The sequence below is a fragment of the Hyperolius riggenbachi genome, chromosome 5, assembly GCF_040937935.1.
Source record: "Hyperolius riggenbachi isolate aHypRig1 chromosome 5, aHypRig1.pri, whole genome shotgun sequence".
NCBI classification, from domain to species: domain Eukaryota; kingdom Metazoa; phylum Chordata; class Amphibia; order Anura; family Hyperoliidae; genus Hyperolius; species Hyperolius riggenbachi.
The window spans coordinates 265,883,249-265,906,268 of record NC_090650.1 but is presented as its reverse complement, the minus strand read 5'-3'; the positions used below and the strand labels follow the sequence as shown (position 1 = coordinate 265,906,268).

The following is a 23,020-nucleotide window of genomic DNA, read 5'->3' as shown; positions in this document are numbered from 1 at the left end:
TTCGATTCGGCAACGACTGTCTCAGCAATAATCTCACCTGTCCTGCTGGCTCCACTTCCCGGGATAGTGCTGTCCCTATCTTCTGCTGGCCTTCTTCTCCATCTCCTCTTTATTTCCTGTCCTGTCCTGTCCTGTGAGAAGGAGAAGTTCAAACAGTAGAGCGTCCTCTACTGTTTGAACTTCCGCTTGTCACAGGACGGGACAGGAAGTAAAGAGGAGATGGAGAAGGCCAACCGGAGAAAGGGACAGCACGGACAAGGGGACTCGCGCCGGTGAACAGGTAATACCATTGCTACTGGTCAGGGGAGACCAAATGGGGGCGGCGAGCCGGTCGGCAGCAGCAGTTCCACAGGTTGTGAAACTATTTCATACTGAAATCGATTCAAAATCTGTGTGCAGTGTATGGGCAGCCAATAGATCTTTCTCTGATCAGATTCGATCAGAGAGGGATCTATCTGTTGGTCGATCTGGTGGCAATCGACCAGTGTGTGACATTAAAGTGAACCTCCGGACTAAAAATCGACTCAGCAGCACTGAAAAGGCCTGGTGTTTCTTTAACAGTTTCACAGCATCAGAACTTTGTTTCACTTATACAAGCCTCATTTTTAGCTGCACAGAAAAAAAACTGCCCGGGCTTTTTTTCCCCTGATGCTGTGCAAAGCATGATGGGATTTCTGATGTTGTTCTCGTTCTGCTGTTTTGGTGCAATTTTTTTTTTTTTTTTACATTTTGCATTTGACATTTGAAACCTAGCCTGTGCAGCTGGGAGGGGTAATCAGGACACAGGACAGTTGGAACTGTGTCTCCTGCTCCCTGTCACCTCCTTTCAACCAAAAAGATGGCTGCCCCCATGACAAAGATGGCAGCCCCCATGAATCACAAACAGTTGCCTGTTCTTTTAAAACAGGGTGGGTAAGATATTATATTACCTATCTATTCTAATTAACATAACTAATGTAACTTGACGACAGTATGTTTGTTTAGGCTGAAGTTCCCCTTTAAGGCTTTTTTTGTAACATGAGTCTTTAGGGTAATTTTGGGGTTATTGATTTATTACTATAAACCCCAGCAGAGAAAGCCTAAAACACATTTTTGGATATTGTGTTTACACTAGACACCGACGACATTCTTATTTTTGTATTTGAGAGAAACAGGCAATTATCTTCATGAAACTGGCAAACTTAAATCACATCTCACCTGATGTTAAAAAGTGAATATTTCTAGAAGATGCGGAATGTAAAAAATGGCCCCGCTCTGACTTCTGATGAGTCTCTATTAGAACTCACAATAGAAGCAGTGGTGTAGCAATACAGGATGCAGAGATTGTGACCCCACCGGGGCCCCTATACCAGAGGAGCCCACTATGGGCCCTCCTTCATCCGTCTCACTAGCTTTGCATTGAACACCTCCATATGTGCTATTGTATTAAGCCAACAGACTGCGCTAGAAATGCTAATATAATAGCCTTTATTAATTTCAATAAGTATTTAAATTCAATAAGTATTGCATAGTGGTAACCCTAAGGCCCCGTTCACACTTGCGTTTTGCCATGCAAACGGACCGGATCCTGATCGGATCAGGACCTGATCCGGATAGGAACCGTACGGTTCTGATCCGGATCCGATCCGTTTGCATCAGGCATGCATCAGGCTGCCATCCGGATCCGTGGGCAAAAAATAGCGAAATTTAAATAAAAAAATGTTGAGGTCAGCAGAAGGTGCACCTGTAGAATCAGGTTCCTCCACTGTAGGCCTCACCTCCACCTCCGACATTCTTCCAAACAGCTCCAGCACGTCTGTCACTGCTGCTCCACTCCAGACATGCTTGGCCCATGTGTCCCCATCCGAAATGGCCACTTGGATACGCATAGGAAGTGGGGTAGAACATCAGGTGTTTGTAGGCAGTGTGTTCTGTGCCTTCCGTTCCCCATTGGTTTCTGTGTTCCGGATTGTGCTGTCAGGCTCAGGTCCGGCTCCGGTCCGGGTGCGTGGGCTGGAGATCCGGACCCAAAAAATAGCGCTTGTTGGAAAAGTGTCCGGAGTCCGGATCTGATCCGGCTCCGTACTGTACGGAACGGACACGTGTGAACGTCCGCATAGCCTTTGCATTGCTCCATTTGTTCCATTTGTACAGTATACGGTACGGATCCAGCCCAGCGAATCCGGACAGGGAACGCTAATGTGAACCAGGCCTTACACACTGTTTCCTTACTCTAAATACACTGCTCTGACTCTGCAGCAGTCCTTGATACGTTTTGGGGCTCCATATTGATACAGTGCTTGGGGCCCCATATGAAGTTTGCACAGGGGCCTCAAGCTCTTTAGTTACGCCACAGACTAGAAGCATGCCTCTCATTGATGTCAGTGCAGTGGAAATCATGTAGCGGGTTGGAATTTTGATCACTGCCTCCCTCAGTAAAGGGGAACACACCAGAGCTGTATTTTATTTACAGATTAGCACTATAAAGTAAAAGGAGCAGCATAAAGGTTTCAGGGGAACCAACAGTCATGTCATATATTCAATGGGAAAAGTAAACACAGGACACAGACTTCCCTTTGATTCCTGTAAGCCAAGAAAAATTGAAAATGTGAATTAGAAAATCTAAACACTCCAAATAAGAATACAGCGCCCAGTTCCTTGGTGTCACCAACTGTATTCACATTTAACTTATAACACACATTTTTACAGAGATTTGCTTTCATTATCCATATAATAGCTTTGTAAAGTCCCGTCAACACCTAAATTAGCAGCATATTTTTGTGACTTCTCCATAACAGGCACAGCTATGTTTTCTTTCTCTAAGGACTAGCATCCTTTGCTTGGTGAACATGAATATATCCTGGACTCTGTGATGTTTAATAGGGATCTCCTGCACCCCATCCATTTGAAGCTGGGGTGCTTCTAGGATTTTTGCTGCCTAAAGCAGGATTTAAAATGACTGCCTTCCCCCAGACACATAAACGTGCTGAGAATGGTATGAGTGAGTCCTGTCTAAGCCACAACTAGAATACCAGTATTTATCATTTTACTTATATTGATTATTATTCATTTTGAGACAAATACCGGTAAATGTCAGCATTTGATGTCATGGAAGGGCCATCCTTGACTGGAAGGGCTGTGAACCTGAAGATTGTCCCTGGATTTTCTCTAAGGGCCTTCACCAACATACTGGACCATCACACCACTACAACCACTAGTTTACACATATTGGCATCTTGGTGACCATTGTCAAGCTCTTGACAATCTGTGACCTAGTTACCTCGTTAGAGTCTCCATTCACTCTCATTCTTTACCATCTGGATTTATCATTAAGCCTTCTGTGGGGCTCTTAGGTCTATCAGTGTAGGATATTTAGTAACTAACCTCTACATTCTGTGCAATGATATTGGAGCTGCACCCGAAACTTCCTGTCTGATGCCAATTAGCTGCCTATTTACCGTAAGTGAGCTGTGAACATCTAAATAATTGCCTAAGACAGAGATCTTTTACTTTCCTGGCTCCCTTATTATTATTATTATTATTATTATCATTGACTGGATTTATACAGCTCCAACATATTACGCAGTGCTGGACAATAAATAATGTTACAGACAATGATAATCTTGGTGATAGACAACACAATACAGGCAGTAAGCAATAAGATACATAATGCCAGATTATGCACTGGGGTAGTAATCCCAGTAATATTGCCTTACTGTAAACTGTCTTAGCAAAAACTTTGTTTAATTATGTAAACCTTACCAGGCCTTATCCTGGTTCTAGCAGCTGTATGCAGTATGTCTTATTTACATTCCAGTTCTGATCTTGTTTTTAGAAACACTTGGACTTGACTTTGAACTCTGTCCTATACATATGCAGCTTATTCAGTCCTGCCAGTAGTCATTGTCACCTTCAGACTCACTACTTCTTAGCCCTCTTGCTCATACAGCAGGCTTACTGCCCAGCTGATAAGTGTTGCAACCACTAAAAACTTTGGGCCACCCCTTAAGATTTTACAAAAATAGTTTTAATCTGAACCTGTCAAAATGGTTCTTTACTGTTAGGTCTGTAAATGTCTTCCTCCAGACCAGGCTTTAGTGGAACTTCAAACAATGGATGCCTGGATAGCAGGTGAACAGGTGTATAAAATCTGTATGAGTTGCTGGTGCCTAGTCTCAGCCGGCTTGCTCTAATTCAGTACACACTACAGTTTCGGATTTACATCCTTCCTCAGGTGTTAAGCCAGGCTTTAGTGGAAGCTGTTCCAAAAAGAACAAGAAAACTTTTTGCTCATTGTAAAGAACTACTAATAGCCATCACATAAAATTATTTTTTATTGTACAATTTGGTATTTTCTGTATAAAGGCTGATAAAAATAATTGTAATTTTCATATGGACATAATGAAACTTTAAATATGCAAAATAAATGAACTGGACAACATTATAAAAAAATGCACACTGAGTTATAACTACAATTTAATCACACACAAGTATTATTTATTTATTTTCTTCATTTCCTTCCACTATTGAGTTTCCATGCAGTTTGAATTTCACTGTAAAAGTGCATTTAGTTCGGAGTATAATTTGAAAAGGTGCTACATTAAAGTTATAATTTGTATAGAGAAAATAAAGTTGCACATTTTCACCAGCTTCATGTAGACTGACTCCTAAGGATAACAAATCAATTGTGATTTAAATATTTCTTAAACTTGGCAACATATATTCTATTAAACTAGACATTATAGTCTAACCATGTGACTTTAAGCAGTGCTGCTTTATGATACAATTTTTAAATGCTTTGAGATACAGTAAAAGCAGAACTGAGATCAATTAAATGTAGTAGTCCATCTGAAGACTGACGGCTCCATACTAGGCATGCATGTGCGCGTTCTCGCGCATGTGCAGTATAGAGATGCCCGGGGGACACAAATGCATCTGAAGCCTTCTGAGGTGACACTTTAAACCAGGGTGGTGGCGCTGGAACAAGGGGTACAAGAGAGGACAGGGAAGGCGCTATGGGATCCAGAGCCTTCCCTGTCCATAGGTAAGTATCTGACTTTTCTTATTAGTCACTTTACATTTACTTTAATTAGGTAAATTGAATAAATCTCGGTAATCTTAATATGTGCTGTCTACACATTATTTAGTGAATTTATACTTTATAAACACACCTTTTAGTCAATAGCTTACTGACCAAAACCAAACAACTCAAAAGTGAGCTGAACAAGTCTGTTAAGATGACTATATATATATCGACTTGGCGGCCGATCGACAATATGATTCAATAATTATTAACAAAATAGATAAAAATCGGTGCCACCACAAGCATGCCCAATTTACGATTTGATTGATTTCAACTAGGCCAACATGATCGATCAGGTGTGCGGCAGTAACGCCATGCGATAATTCCAAACTATGAACGCAACAGAAAGCCCCAGCTGCTGTCTCCCCAAATGTTTTATCTGCCCCCGGTGCCCGTGCACATATACTTTACCTGGCATGCCTAGATTTGAACCCAGGTCTCCTATATCAGAGCCCTTACCCATTACACTATTCAGCCACTATATGGACAATCTGTTCAAAACAGTTTTATTTTAAAAGGTAGGTCTATGATGTTAAATTTGCTATTTATTGGGCTACTTTATTTAAATGATATTACTTCTGCTTTTATGTAGGACCTGAGAAATTAAAGTATGTCAGGTACACCCCAATGAAGTTACATACAAGTATATTATGTACAATTGGATTGAGAAATGACATGCTGGATATAGTTTTTCCAGGATTCCTTTGGACTCTAGTCTTTATGCTTCACTTATTTTGGTAAAAGTGATAAAGCCTAAAGATTTGGGTCCATATTCAATTAACCTTTCCCCTATGATTTCTCCTATAAGATGTTTTCATACCTTATCCATAAGGCCTCTTGCACACTGCATGCATTTCCGATTCCGCATTTTAATCGGTTTTTACATCCGATGCATGCTGCATTTTTTGATCCGATTTTCTGTTAAATGTATTCAGGGAAAATCGGAAACTGAATCGGAATTGGAAAACGGATTTGCAGTGTGCAGGGAGCCTAAAATAGATTTTAAACCCCAACCAGCAGGAAATTCTCATAAGTTGGATATTACTTTTTACCTACCTTTTTTAAAGTAATTTTTCAGTTGCTAAGTGCTGAAAAGTTATTTTTTTAGAGAAGTTTATAAATTAGTATCTCCTGGGGAAACTTAATTGAATAGAGGCCTTGGAGTTGTCTAACTTCACAAATCTTGTCACACTTCTCATTCTGCAAATCCTCAGCACAGGGTAAGCAGTCTCTCAGAATAGAGCAAGTATTATATTGTGTTTTGCTTGTAACAGTAAATGCTAGTCAAACTTTTATACGACTGCCTACCATTGTGTTATACTGCAATTAAACTTTCTTGATTCTTAGGAAAAAGCAATAATTTCTGCCATTTTCAGAAGTTGAAGCATGCCATTCATTCTATTTCAGTTTCAGTAGCATACATGTAACTGGTCAACCTAACGAAATGGCAAGCTGACAACACGTCCACAGAGGTGTCAAATTAACACTGGGGTCCTCATCTTATAAAGTAGTAAAGTGTTGTACCATGTTAGCCATGAGTAAAAGCAGGAAGTTTTGAATCAGGATGATACCATTTATTGGCTAACTTAGAGATGGATAAACAGTGAGCTTTCGACTTATAAAAAGCCTTCGTCGGACTGGTTCCTGACCAAAACTGAAAAACACAGCTTATATACACTGACATACAGAGGAAAAATATTCTTTAGCAAACATAAATGTAATTAGATGCTTTAACTGTTATGGCCCATACTCACGAGGGACTTTTGTCGCCTCAACACGCGGCGCGCGCGTGTTGCGGCGACAGGTCGCCCATGAGTATGGGCCGTCGCACGCGCGCGCACCCCGAACTGTCGCCCGCCGCTCTTGTCGCCATGCGATTGAAAGTTTCAATCACATGGCAACAGTCGCCGCCGCACCTCCGCCGCAACTGTCGCTAGTCCGCGTGAGTACGCGGACTAGCGACAGCAACCTCCATAGAGGTGAATGAAGCTTCCGGCGGGGGGAGGAGGAACGTCGGCGACAGCTTCCGTCTCGCCGCTGGTCCCTCTTCCGCGTGTGTACGCGGAGGGACCTGGAGAGAAGCTGTCGCCGGCCTGTCGCTAGCACGCTCACGTGTGCTGGCGACAGGCCACTTCTGCAGCCTGTGAGTACGGGCCATTACTGAGGAGGCTTTCCCAGGCATCCTATCTAAACTGATAAGATCAATAGAATCCTCAACATGACATAAAGCAGACTCTAGTGATGAAGAGACATCGTAAATTCCGAATTCAAATGGTAACTGGCCTGGTTACATGCACCATTAATTCTAAGCTTAAAGAGACACTGAAGCGAGATTAAATCTCGCTTCAGCTCTCATATATAGCAGGGGCACGTGTGCCCCTGCTAAAACGCCGCTATCCCGCGGCTTAACGGGGGTCCCTTCACCCCCAACCCACCCCCCGCAAACCTTGGTCGCAGACTTGGTCGCTTTTTTTCTTCTTCCTGGAGGCAGGGCTAACGGCTGCAGCCCTGCCTCCCAGCGCGTCTATCAGACGCGCATCGCCGCCTCTCCCCTGCCCCTCTCAGTGAAGGAAGACTGAGAGGGGCAGGGGAGAGGCGGAGATACGCGTCTGACAGACGCGCGTGGGGCAGGGCTGCGGCGGTTAGCCCTGCCCCAATGCGGAAGCGCTCCCCCGCATTACGGAGGGATTTGGGGGGACAGGGACCCCCGTTAAGCCGCGGGATAGCGGCGTTTTAGCAGGGGCACACATGCCCCTGCTAGCTATGAGGTCTGAAGCGAGATCTATTCTCGCTTCAGACTCTCTTTAAGAGAATTAAAATGTTTCTATCTTTTCATTCATTTTTGTGCCATATGCTGTGTAAGATGGAATTCACTGTCACTATTCATTTTATTTGCTTTCAGGTGCTGGCTTTAAATGCCACAATTCTCTTAAGCTTAGAATTAAGTTAGCCAATAAATGGTATCATCCTGATTCAAAACTTCTTGCTCATCTTATAAAGAAAGCTTGACCAAAAACACATTACAAGTCATCTCAGTAGTACATTTGAGCAAATTATGTTTAAAAGTTTTCAATACCAAATTGTCAGAAACCAATTACATGTCATTATACTGTAGTATTTTTTTATGATCATTATTTTATGACTTATGACTGATTAATGACATATAATTTATTCACTAGTAAAAATAAAATTATGCTACTTTATATTTTTTGGGGTAGGTATGCGCAACAGTGGAACACTTGAAAGACAAAACTGTGGTACAAAAAGTGAATTAAATATCAGTCCCTGAATAGGGTAAACTGATGATATGATATGTTTGATGTCCTCTATCATATATATTTATCTGGAGCTTACCTAAAGTGACAATCACATGTCTACATTTTAATAGCTCAACAGATTGGAGTAGACAAAGTAGAAGTGAATAAATTAAGCCAGCCTTCCCCATTGGTCACTGAAGTCATCCATCACATTAGGGCAGGGGTCACACTTGAGCCCGTAGAGAAATACTGGCTGTATGAATCTGTATTCTTGGCCAAAAGCCAGCTGAGAATGCACACGATTTCAAGCAAGTGTGACCCCTGCTTAAAGCGACCTGAGTACTACAGTATACTTAATGATAGGTGCCATTGGGGGTGTGGGGCTTGGGCAGGAGCACCATTACTTACCCACAGGGTGCTGCTCCCCCAGTCCCCGGCCTGTACAACATGTGCCAGGAATGTTTAGGTGAAGACGATGGGTCATGTTGAATAGGCCAGGGACCGGAGAAGCAGCACTTCATGGGTAGGTAATGGTGCTCCCCTATTCCCCTCCTCCCCCCCCCCCCCCCAGCCCTGCATCTCCAACAGCACTCACCATTAGGAACCTCCTTAATGGAGAGGTTTTTTGTTTTTTTTAAATACATTTATAATATATAGCTTTAAAGGACCGATAAGAAGGCTTGAAAAATCAAAGTGGTAGCACTTTTACCCGATATTGGAAGAGTTCCTCATAACACTCTTAGCAGCAACACTTATTTGCATATGTTTATACAGGGTTTAGCTCTGAAACAAACAAAGACAGGCTTTACAATACTTTTTTTACACCTTTATATGTGCCTGCAATGTAAACTACAAGAGCATCACACGAGCAACACATCATGCAGAACCAGTGACGTAAATATACACATTTGTATATTAATATATGTATGCAGAGTCCCACATCCTACAGATATCTATATGTAATGGCAACATTTGACCTCTGGTTTGGATTCCCTACTTGAATCCTGTCCATAATGCCAAAGAGAAGGTGAGAGGTCTACTAATATATACCCAGAATTAATATAAAAAAAAACATGCATGGAAAGTCTGCTACAGTTCAAAAACATAGGTATTTCTTCTCTAGCTACGTCTACAAAGATAAAGTTAGAGGAACTTCACAGCATACTGACACTTCAACCATTTCGTTATAACTATTAATTACATTTTTTTATAATTTAATGTGTTTAACAGCTTTTTCCTTCATAAAATGTGTAAACATTTTATGACTATTATAATCTATGAAGTTTACACAAGGAATAGAGTTACATTATTACATTAACAAATATGTACATTCATAATATAATAACTGTCACAGTCATTATATGTCATGAAGAATTCATTTATGATACAATACTTGTTTACTCAGTGCAATACAGAGTTGAGTTCTAAAGAGACAGATGCCTAATTATGTACATCATACGGAGTGTGTTGACATACAAGTTTAAGTAACCTAACTAGTAGCCTAACAGTATACCAGTGCATGCAAATCTATATTTGTGCAAATGTGAACTTGTGCAAATGTTTACATGAATTCCACTTGTCCAAGTTATAGTTAATAATACACTACAAATACTTGTTGTCCTTAATAAGCATTACCCATGGTAAACACAACCAGTGCAGAAATGATATCTGGCAGCAAACCAGGCCTGAGGGGTTACTATATTTGCTTGATTACTGTGATGGATTCAGTTGTTCAGTTACGCATGGCAAGCAGATAGATAGAAACTCCTAGCAGTGAAAGAGAGTGGATAGACTAATAGATTTAAAAACAAAACTGAATTCTGAATATTTTCCTGATTGTTAAAGTACATCAAACACCTTAAACTATTCTTATGATTATGTGCAATACTGTATTAAATACGAGTGTTGCAACACTGCTTTGTTTTATTAAGGCAAATTGGTAAATTACATCAGGAGAAACATGTAATTTGCCCAATTTCTGCCTGAAGATGTTAATTAACAATTTTGTACAGAGCTTTAGTCACTCATACATCTAGACATGCAGATATAATAGAGTTACCTCAGCACAATCTACCTGCTTCATTGAAAAAACAAGCTATGTAATTCTGATCAATGTGTGAATATCATTATTTTAAAAACTAAATTACCAGACGGTGTGTCATCAGTCTGCATGAGAACCTGCGCAACTGAGCTGGCCTTAACTAATCATTTCCAGATGGCAAAGTACCAAGGGATGACTGACCTCAACAAATACAGGCCCGTTGCCCTAAACCCCACCATCCTGAACATCTTTAAAGACTGGTCCTCGCCCACCTGAAGCATTCCACCAATGCTCTCCTGGACCCACTCCAATTTGCATACAGGGCTACAGCTCCACAGTGGATGCCATCAACATCAGTCTAATGTACATCGTGAAACACCTCGACAGACCTCATCTGCCAACTCTGTCAAGGTCTGCAAATTTGCACAACACCACCATCCTCGGCCTCATTGGTGGTGACGGAGAACAAGCATACCGTAATGAGATTGAGTGCATTTGCAAATAGTGCAAGGAAAACAAGCTCGTACAGCAGCAAAAACAGTTGAATTGGCAATAGACTTCAGAAGGCACCCTTCTACACTCAGCCTAGTCTTCGTCAAGGGCACTGATGTCTCCACGGTGTTGGTACCATTACCAATAACTTGAAGTGGGGGGAGAACACTACCAAAACCCAAAAGAAGGCTAAGAAAGGCTGCACAAATAGAGCTTTAATATATCATTCCATGATGTACAGTTCATTTTGATAGCACGCAAAAGTTTTTAGATATTTGTGTGTGTTTTTAATGCCCAGTTAGTCCTTTTCTAATAAATACAAACACAAAAAATAATTAAGTAAATATATTAATATTTTATTTCCTGCAAGTAAGAATATGCAGGAGGCTATGTCATCATATATATGCTCTCTGAGCAAGATAAAGAACTGAAGGCTGTATACCTTCCCATCCATTTATTTGTTCCTGAAGAACACATTTGTAATTACCTGACAATACAGCAGTCAGGACAGCTTCCATGGCCTCCTTTACTTCCTGACTGCTATAAACCTTTTCTGCAGACCTATTCAAGCAAGGACAGTAGTACAGTGTATTAATGACATTGCCAATCATGGTTCTGTGCATATCTGATAATGTACAGAGATTGTGTACATTCTTGAGGCAGGCACAGAAGAACAGCAGGCTGCACCTGCTGGTACTATCTGCACAGGGTAACACAGATTGCATATAAAGAATATATAATAAGTCCAAGAGCTCACATCCAGAAATGCCACCAAGCCTCTAAAGCCCCATCTACACGATACGATTCTTTGTGCAATTCAATTACGATTCTATTTACGATCCGATTAAATCCGACATGCAATGGCAAATCGAATTGAATCAAATCCCGATTGGCCATGTCGGATTTATTTGGATCATAAATAGAATCGTAATCGAATCGCACAAAGAATCGTATCATGTAGATTGGGCTTTAGACATCTATAACCCAACAATAGACTGACAGTAGCTCACACATGCTAGATGGTCTCGCATGTGTATGGTGACATGCGACTCTCTTTTATGTGTTGACAAAAGATCCAGAGTGCCGGATCATCTCTGCCCGAGCACAGGCCAAGGGCATTGTTCTGCTTCTTACCCTTCCTGTTCTGTCATGTGCATCCGAACTGTGCCTCCTCCCACCTGCACAGTAGCAGTAGCTTATAGTGAGAGTCTACGAGCAACAGTACTCATGCATAAAGGTCCGTACACACGCTAGTTTGAACGTGGCTGAATCATGTGTACAGCAGCTTCCGGTGACTGCTCGGTCAGCAATTTGCGTGGCAGATTGATTTGGCAGAACAACAGCAAAGAGCTTTGTTCACCTCACTAACTCTGCCTGGCGTCACTACTGCGCCGCTCTGTTGGCCTTCCTTCCCCCTGCATTGCAACAGAACACATTGTTAGCCTGCAGGCAAACTACTCGTCTGCACAGCCTCAGGTCAGGGATGTCGCCTGAGGGATTAGGTTCAGATTCCCTTCGGGCAACATCCATCTAGCCTGTGTATGGGCCTTTAGTCCTGGTTATATCCTATGTATTATTAAATACTAGTTATCACTGCTAAGTGATACTGCCATTCAGCTATAAATGAGATGATCTTAGGACTACAGCTAAATTTGAGGTGGTGTACACCATTACCGATCTGATATCTTTATAGCATGCACCCCCTAGCAATATTGAGAAGAAGGCCAGGGTTTTTGGGTCTTTAGTGAGTGCAGAAGAGTTGCTGATTGACTAGCTGAACTGCTTTTTTTCTACTGTTAAGAATAAAGTACTCTCATTGGCCAGTATATATTCAGGTTTAAAAATATTCAAAAGAGGTTGGCTCCTTATTAAATAAATTTAATTTAGAGATTTTCTGGAAGAATAAAACTCACTCACAAATTCATTGTTGATTTCTAGATGCCCAATATCCAGATCCATTATAGTTCTGGAGCAAAGGCTTCTGGGATATTACCATGGTGTAGCTACCATCTATTGATGGGCTACTTGATTCATTCATACATCCAAACATTAACTCACAATAGGCTCTTTTGTGTTGTGGTGAACACTTAAAGAGACTCCGTAACAAAAATTGCATCCTGTTTTTTATCATCCTACAAGTTCCAAAAGCTATTCTAATGTGTTCTGGCTTACTGCAGCACTTTGTACTATCACAGTCTCTGTAATAAATCAATGTATCTTTCCCTTGTCAGACTTGTCAGCCTGTGTCTGGAAGGCTGCCAAGTTCTTCAGTGTTGTGGTTCTGCTATGCACTCCCCCCTCAGGGGGGAAAGAAACACACAAATGATCTCTTGAGATTCAAAAGGAATTCTGTATACAGCCTGCTTGTGTATGGATGTATTTTCTATGTGTGGACATACTGTACATCAACCTACTTCCTGTTTTGATGGCCATTTTGTTTGTTTATAAACAAACGTTTTAAAACTGTTTTTAACCACTTTTAATGCGGCGGGGAGCGGCGAAATTGTGACAGAGGGTAATAGGAGATGTCCCTTAACGCACTGGTATGTTTACTTTTGTGCGATTTTAACAATACAGATTCTCTTTAAGGAGTCCAATAGACTTCTTCACCTTTCCTGAGATAAGCAACTACTGTAACCTGTTCTAACTGATGTTTCAAATATGTATTAACAGTTAATTAACAATGTATTAACAATTAATTTTGACCACCCTTTTTAAGTATCTATCCACCTGATGCTGAGACTGGTTTCAGTATGACAGAAGGTATGCACTCTTGTAGCCCTCTACACAATTCAAGGAATTTGGAAAGAGGCAAATTGCTAGCTTCTGGCCTGCCATGCATATAACTAGTCCGCCACTCTCAAGAAAAGTCAGTAGACACATTTTTCTGATGCTCACCATGTCTCAGAAATGAAATAACATTTTTCACATGGCACTCTTGCTATGGAAATCTTAACTCGTATGTCTAGTGCTCCAAGCTGCTATAATTTATAGAACAGACTCTGATTTTTTTTCATGCTACTTTAAAAAGGAAGATATGCAAATATTGTCAGACGAAATAAAATTTACAAGAAAACAATACATTAGCCTGGTGTGACTTGAGTCCTGAACTTTACAGTTAAGTTGGCTTAAAGGGTACCTGAGGTGACACTGATTTGATGAGATAGACATGTGTATGTACAGTGCCAAGCATACAAATAACTAGACTGTGTTCCTTTTTTTTTTATTTTTTTGCCTGAAAGAGTTAAACATTCAGGTATGCAAATGTCAGTTTCTCTCCAGTAAGGACCTTGTGGGACTGTAGCATAACCCTCACTGATAAGGAATTACATCTATATAACTTTCCTGGCAGAGAACAGCTTCTGAGTGCAGGGAATACATTAAAAAAAAAGATCAGTAGTTCATAGATTTTGGCTTAGAACAGTATCAAACTGTGTGAAAGACTGTGTCATTCAACTGAGACAAAACCTACACTTTCAGCTTTTAAACAAAAAATAAAACTGGGATTCTAAAAAGTCATTTTTAGGAGTTGGAGGATAGATACAATTGTTTATCGCATCAATTTATGTTCAGCTCAGGGTCACTTTAACTTAAGTTCTCACGTCTCTGCGACATACTGATCGTTGATAAACATTTAGGAGTATGTATTAAATTACCCATTAGACAATGTTATAATGCCCATAGGAAGTGCATTTGGTTGCCGTACAGAGGCGATATGCTTTCTGTCTGTCTGTCATTTACCTGTTATCTCGATTTTTGGGTGCTATTTTCCATATGAAAATATTTACCTATGTTCATAAATCTCTGTGCTATGTGACAGCGTTTGCAGTGTGTTCTAAATGTCAGTATCATTTCAATGCAACCCATACCAAAAGAATTGCATCTTGTAGCAGCAAAATGTTCCCCTTTCTTCTTCTTCACACTAGTAAAAAAATATAATGGAATGATGCAAGCATTGTGAGTAATTAAGGCTTCACTAATGCTTGAAAAGGAAGAATCTGCTTGATGGTATCTGGTTCTAGGCTTGCAATTGCCTTTTAAGGCCAGTAGTTAAGAGAAAGCTGTTTACTCTCCCCTGCTTATCCGTATTGGAGCACTTGTATCAGTTCCTCCAGCAGCGTGCACTGCTTACAAGTACCAGTCAGGCTGCACTGGGACCTCACTGTGATTTAAAGCTCGCTCTCTGATCTTCATGTCCAGGCATTCCACCGTTGGAGGATAAGACTTCAGTTCAAACTTGTTGGCAAAAATACTATTGGAATTGAGCAACCATTGCAAGTCCCCTATGCCATAAATGCAGATATCCCGAATGTAATGACCTAGGACAGTAAAGGAAAGAAAAATTGATTAACAAAAAAAATCCACAAATCCAGACAATGGCACATCTTAATTATATCATTCTGGTTGTATTTTGTGAAGGTGCTTATTTATCCAAGTCATAAAGATTTACATGGACATATTCTGTTTTAGACATTAGTAGTTGGATGGCCCCCTCACCATAACATCTCACCACTGCTGGTACAAGTGTTACATTCTAGCGCTGTTGGGAATAAACTTTACTAATAAATGCTAAAATTATTAGGCATACTTGGCGATTCTGTTTCCTTGGACTGACTGTTTTAGAACACATTTCTCCACTTCTTAAGTTTTTTTTTTTTTTTCAGTTGTAATGAGTGAAGATTTTTTAGCACAGGTTATCCAGTAAGTTTAACCAACAGTCTTAACCACTTCACCACTGAGGGGTTTTACCCCCTGAGCACCAGAGCAATTTTCACCTTTCAGCGCTCCTTCCATTCATTCGTCTATAACTTTATTATTACTTATCGCAATGAAATGAACTATATCTTGTTTTTTTCGCCACCAATTAGGCTTTCTTTAGGTGGGACATTATGCCAAGAATTATTTTTTTCTCAATGTGTTTTAATGGGAAAATAGGAAAAATGTGGGGAAAAAAATAATTATTTTTCAGTTTTCGGCCATTATAGTTTTTAAATAATGCATGCTACTGTAATTAAAACCCATGAAACGTATTTGCCCTTTTGTTCCGGTTATAAAACCATTTAAATTATGTCCCTATCACAATGTTTGGCGCCAATATTTTATTTGGAAATAAAGGTGCATTTTTTTCAGTTTTGCGTCCATCCCTAATTACAAGCCCATAGTTTATAAAGTAACAGTGTTATACCCTCTTGACATAAATATTTAAAAAGTTCAGTCCCTAAGGTAACTATTTATGTATTTTTTTTAATTGTAAATTTTTTAATTTTTTTTTAATTACAAAAAAAAAAAAATGGGGAGTGTGGGAGGTAATGAGTTAATTTTATGTGTAAAAGTCATTTATTTGTATGTGAAAAATGTGTAGGGTGTAGTTTACTATTTGGCCACAAGATGGCCACAGTAACTTTTTGTTTTAATGCGACCTCCAAGCTTCCTTCCGGAAGCTTGGAGGAAGAATAAGGAGGCTGGACACGTGAGTTTTTTCTCACAATGATCGCGCTGCCCATAGGAGAGCAGCTGATCATTGCGGGGCTTAGATCAACGAACGGGAATGGATTTTCCCGTTCATTGATCTCTGGGCGAGCGGGCGGCGGCGGTTTTACTAGCGGCGGGCGGCGTGTTTACGAGCGGGAGCGCGGGCAGCGTCGGGAACGCGGAAAGTACGTGTTTCTCCGTCCCTGGTTTTTAAAGGATGGAAAAAGGGGCGGAGAAATACGTACGCGCGGGGGTAAAGTGGTTAAATTGACACTATTATTATGATATTATGGAAGCACACATAGCAACAAATTAGTCTTTTTGTACCTAATGCTATGTCAAAGAAAAAAATATATAAATAAGTAATTTTGTTGCCAGATACGCTTCAGTCTCAAACTGCTACAACTTTTTAAAATGTACCAGAGATGTTGCAATAAAAAAAATCTTATACTCATCCGGGGCTTTCTCCAGGACAAAGAGCAGCGATGCATCCCTCGCGGCTCTCCCGAGTTCCTCCGTTCTGCTTGTATTGGTGCCGGTAATCTGGCTCAGTCGCCCCAGTTGGCTCTTCTGCACAAGCACGGAGGTGCCATGCATGTGCAGAAAGCCGTCTGCCGCGACTGAACCAGATTACCGGGAGTGATTGCAGCTGAACGGAGGCATTCGGGAGGTTGGCGAGGGGTGCATCGCTGCTCATGGGCCTGGAGAAAGCCCCGGATAAGTAAAAGATCTGTTTATTGCGATGTCTCTGGTACACTTTAAGGAAGCTTACTAGAAACCATGGCAGTAGTACATAGCTTGATGTTAAGAGAAATCTAGAATCAGTTTATTTCATTGCCTCTGTGTCATGAACAAAGCAGGAAAGTGCAAATCAGTTCTCCCTTCACATCACTACAGTTTGCCAGGGTTTCTGCAATGATGCAACCCATTCCATAGTTGAGAGTATTTGCACCAGTGTCATTAAAGGGAACGTGGAGCGTGAGGAAGCTGGAGGCTGCCATAATTATTTTTTTTTTTATACATTGCAAATTACCTAGCTGTCATGCTCATCCTCTGTCTCTAATACTTATAGGCATAGACCCTAAGGTGCAGGAAATCATTTTGTCATCCTCTATATCCCTCTCACTTCAAGTTCCCTTTAAAACTTTTGTTCAAAAAGACCTTGTAGTTTTTGAGAAAATAGATTTTGAAGGGCTTGTTATATCCTGTTCAGTGTCAGTTTCCAGCCACATGACCCAGAACATGTCTTGTTACAGCAGCACACTATCAGTGAATGGCAGGATGCTGATTTGTGGTATAGTAAGCATGGACAAACTGTTTAATTACAGTGATGGCTAGGAAGGAAGCAAGCAGCAAAGGGGTACATACCACCACAAGTTGTGGGAAAATATGGTCAACATTACCACCTGCACCCAGGACAACCCTTCTTCATTTTCATTTCACCAGGTGGACTTATCAAATGCCACAGAGTATAGCGTGCTGCACAAGCAAAAGTGTAAGGCCAGGTTCACACTGTGCACCTTGCATAATGCATGTGTTATAATATGTGTGAACTGCAATGGACACTGTGCACGTTAGACTGCATGCAGCAATATATATATATATATATATATATATATATATATATATATATATATACATATATATAGTATATGTATGTGTATATATATATATATATATATATATATATATATATATATATATATATATACACAACCCATCGTATATACCTCATATCGTATATACCTCCCATATAAACTCTCGACCACTGGCGAGAGAGATCATCATAGCCAGTCAGAGGGAAAGCTTTGACCCGCAACCAACCAGACCAGTTAATAACAGCTGTCCGCTGCTGTTTTTGTTGGGGACCATGGCACTGTCATTGGCCCAATCACTGCACTTGATCAGTAGCAGTGACCTATCACATGCCACTGCTATGGATTGAGTGCAGTGATTGCCCCAATGACGGTGCCGTGTTCCCACCTGCAAGAACATTGGCACCAGTTAGCAAAAGGAGCAGTGGGCGGCTGTGATTGGCCAGTCTGGTGCCAGCACCCCCATGCTAGTTTCCCCTCTGACTGGCCATGGTGATCTCTCCCCAGTAATGGGGTATTGCCATAGCATGCCTCCATAAGAGGCATATATCAACACCTCACCTGCTTGTGATGTCATAGGGAAGGGTGGCAGGTGCTACCGGTTGAATGACGATAGGAAGCCAGGTGGGACAGGGTAGAAAAGGCAGGCACCTCAAAAAGTTTGTCCAAATGCCGCCCCCTAGATTTGTATAGGGCTAGACAATTAAGCCAAATCTTAATGTTAAAATATGGAGGGTTCAAAATATTTATGCAGTAAAACTAGAGGAATTAAACGTGGGTATGTTCTGTATGGGAGACATTCAGGTTTCAGATTTATTTTTCTAGCACAGATTTTCAAATGAAATTACTGCACATTCAGTGATTACACATCCATTTCTGCTTCTGTCTATGCTTATAAGGAGTTAGCTTCATAATGGAGCTGAAACAGCTACACATAAATGTAACATAATATTGGCTGGAGTAAGTAATGAATGTGATTTAAATAATTTAAGTAATGCAAGCTGTTGCTTTTAATGTCTTACTATCTTTAGCTAAGTGAATAGAGCAAAGGAGTGCCCAGATTGGAAATGATTGATCACAACACTGTGATGAACAACCATTACCATAGATAATGCCATACAGGGAGCCAGGCCCGCCATCAGGGGGAGGGAGCCGACACATCAGTGACGGGCGCCTGACACAAAACCCCTCCCCCCCCCCGGGGTCGCTAGGGGCTTAGTCAAAGGTGCCCCGAACGCTGGAGACGCAGCCGTTGTTACTATGGCTGCGTCTCCTCTCTCCGCTGTGTTATGTGTGTATGTGGGGGGGGGGGGGGGCAGAGATAGAGACACTCAGTAGCCTGGTCGGGTATCACATGGAGCCAGGCAGCCAGTGAGAGAGGAGTGAGACACTCTGCTCTCTCACTGGCTGCCCGGCCCCATGTGATCCTGGCCAGTCACAAGTGTCTGCATCGGAATGAAAGTGATGAAAGCGATGGGCGCACTGGGGAGACATGAGAGGAAAAGGAAAGTGATTTATGTCTCCAGTCCCAGCCCCCCAGCTCTCTGCATACACATGACACAGCCTGTGTCAGACTGTGTCTGTGTGCTGATGGATGCTGTGTTGTGTATAGTGTACGAGTCCCCTGACCTCCCACACTGACCTGAGGACCCTGTGCCCACATTACTGTAATGATTGGTGGGCAGGGGATACTCTTTTATTACTAACTGACTCCTATCTGCAGCTCAGGGAGCAGGAACAATCTGCACAGAGGTCAGGCATACTCTGTGTAATGGCTCACCCCCCTTCCTTTCACTATTCAGTCTCACTGACTGACCTGCCCTCTGCTCTTTTATCTGCTCTGCTCACTTCAGCCTGCATTTTCTTTTAACCCTTTCACTGCTTGTCCTAGCTTCTTAAGCTTTGTGTATCCTAATTTAATAATTTGTAGCTGCTGCTGGTCTCCTATTAAGAATGTCTTAAAGTGTACCAGAGATGATTGACAATGTTGTATACATACCTGGGGCTTCCTCCCACCCCATGCGCACAGATCGCTGCCACGCCACCGTCCTCTGCTGCCTGCAGCTCTGGTATCAGTCCCGTTAGTTCTGCCAGTCTGAGCAAGTGAATTGTGTGCCCAGGGGCGTAACTATAGATTCTGCAAGGGATGCCTCCGCAGGGGGGCCCAGAAGCCACGGGGGCCCGTGGGGGGAAAAGTTTGAGAGACTGACAGCTAAGGGCAGGAGAGGAAAAAAACGTATTCTGCTCTTACCATTGTTATATTGACTGCATGTGTACACCACACAGATAAGGACTCATACACACTCTGGAATTTGTACACTGTCCCTGCTCCCCAGGGTTCGTAAAAAACATCTGTCTCACTGATGCAAAGATCTGATGACTGCATGTACAACCTAACAAAGAACGAGTCACATTTTTAAAAAAAGTTATAGACTTTCCCTTATTCACTCTGAAAGGAATCCTAGATTCTTATCACACAGGCTAATGACCTTATGGCCTCTAATTACTTTTACAACACAGCAGAGTGGAGATTGATGTCTGACTGTTGCTGCCTCATTGAGAGCTTGTTGTCTCACTGAGTCCAAGATCCGTTAATAACAGTATCAATCAGTGACATTCTGAATGTTTTGCCAAAGTTACAGAGAATACTATATCTTATGTTCAGCATGTAAATGTCGTTCCTCCATATAGCATGTGCTCTCATGTAGTAAAATAATACGGCTGTGTGTGTATGTATGTACTGGGAGCAGAGCTACGACGAGGGACTTGTCGGCTGCAAGGGGCTGGAGGAAGCCCTGGCTAAGTAGATCTGGGGGGAGCATAGATTGCCTGACATTTCCTTTAAGTCTAAGTGTTTTTATGTGCATGGGGAAAACACATTGGTCCTCAGTTTTCCTGTGCAGCGAGGGGGGTGGGGGGCACCATCCAAAGCTTCACTTGCATCCAAAGTTTTGCGGGGGGGGGGGGGGCATCCAAAGTTTCGCAGGGGGCCCAGTGATGTCTAGTTACGCCCCTGAGTGTGCCCTCTACGTATCTCTCCGCTCCGGTGGCTGCTGGAGGGATACGTAAAGAGCGTAGTTCTTCTTGCGCAGACTGGCCTCGACTGGCTGAACTAACGTGACCTGATACTGGAGCTGCAGGCAGCGGAGGACGGCGGCGTGGGAGTGATCTGTGCGCATGGGGCTGGAGGAAGCCCCAGGTATGTATAAAACAGTATCAATCATCTCTGGTTTCCTTTAAGGTGGCCATACATCAGCAACTTGGCAGCTGATCGACCATCTGATTCAATAATTATTGAATCGGATGAAAGTCTTTGCTGCCAAATGCATGCCCGATTGAAGATTGGTTGCATATATCGGTCAGACATGCTGCAAGATGTAGGGCCGACTTTCTGGATTGGGTGCGCGACGGTAACCGTGAACGATATCGGGGCAAGCAACAAATGTGTCCTATATGGGTCCGGGTGGTGGGGCAGGCCTGATGATGTGTGAGGGGCCCAAGAATTTCTGATGGCGGCCCTGCAGGGAGCAGCCACAACATTAACGCCCCTGTCAGGTGAAGTGAGTAACATTGATAATCTTTTTACAATGGCATCTGTCAAGGAGTGTTCCTGAAGGCGCATACATACACATGCCAGACTTTTTCAAACTACGGGTTGTTAGCCTTTCCTTTTATAGAGGAGCCAAGGAGGTACTTTTTCACCACGCCAACTGACACCAGTCTCACCGGAGGCAAAATGCCAGGGAACCCCTGCATGTCACTTTTAAATTATAGAATTGTCCAATGTTGTATTGTTTTTTTCACTAGCGCTTTGTTGGATTCTTCTTTCAATTAAATATTGTTGAATTTAACATTGGATTTTTTTTTTTTAATCATTAGCAACACCACTTTATGTATTTACAGTATTTATTGTAACTTGAGGGTATTCATAAAGAATATTGTGTTCAATAAACATCATGGCTTTTGATTTGGAGAAGAGTCTCCACCTATATTCATAATAGTTTTTAAATTGTATTAATTGTTCTGGAGTATGCCTTGTAATTAAATATAATGGATGTTCTATAATAATCCTGGTGTGGTTTGTGTCCTTTGATTAGGACTGGGTCATCTTGTTCTCTTTGTTTTTCATGCTATGTATTTTCTGATCAAAAACCAGCACAGGTTAGGGTGGTGTTTACCATTATTTACCTAGTAATGGCACAATGGAGTTAATTTACAATGATATTATTATGTCAGTAATACAAGAGTACCATGAGGTAGATATCAAGAAAAGTAAATCAAACAAGGCATAAGATGGACATTGTTATAAAACAAAGAAAACAGAAAAGACAGAGTCAGAATAAGCAGGGGTGGGACTCGGGAGGCCTCTTTTAGACTAGTCATTCATGGCTGAGGTCATCTTAAGGCCTTGTTCACATGAATGGCTTGGCAAGCAGTTGAGTCACTGTCTTTCTGCCACTATATGTATGGCATGTGCAGGTATCTGGGGATGACAGGGATGCAGCTCTTGAACTGTGTTGCATTTAGTAAGATCTGACTGCATGACAATCACCCTCCAGATATGCAAAAGCAGTGGTGTAGCTAAGGAGATATGGGTTCAAGTGTCAATTTTACATTGGGCACCCTAAAGTACTCTATACATACCAATTGATAAGGAGCACCAAAATCTGCCAAAGACACCCATGGTATCAGAAAGGTGTACCCAGGGGAGGGGAACAGTTTGTTAATGATTCCTGCTAATCAAAGCATATATATATATATATATATATATATATATATATATATATATATATATATATAGGTGACCATTACCAGCATAGCACCAATGAAGACCTAGTACAGCAGTGGAAGTAGGGCTCTTGTTGGCCCCTGTGGTCCAGGGGCCCTGGTGCGATCACATGTAATGCATCCCCTAATGCTACACTACTGTGCAAACGTTTTCAACAAAGAGTTTAACGATGCACCTGGATGACTCCATTTAGTTGTATACCATATATACTCGCATATAAGCCGACCCGCGTATAAGCCCAACTTTCCCTTTAGAAACCAGGAAAAAGTGAATGACTCGTGTATTAGCCTCTCCCCAGTATAGCCCCCTCCA

The 23,020-nt window shown here is 41.7% G+C and overlaps 1 protein-coding gene across 1 annotated transcript in view; it reads right to left on the bottom strand.

Annotated features, from left to right (window-relative positions):
* Positions 1-11,187: 11,187 nt before the first annotated feature.
* LOC137518701 (N-acetyllactosaminide beta-1,6-N-acetylglucosaminyl-transferase-like) overlaps positions 11,188-23,020 on the bottom strand; it is a 117,033-nt gene continuing 105,200 nt past the window's right edge. Inside the window, exon 3 of the mRNA XM_068236882.1 lies at positions 11,188-15,171. Within this exon, the coding sequence (XP_068092983.1) occupies positions 14,981-15,171 (191 nt within the window). The 3' untranslated portion in view covers positions 11,188-14,980. The remainder of the gene's footprint in view (positions 15,172-23,020) is intronic.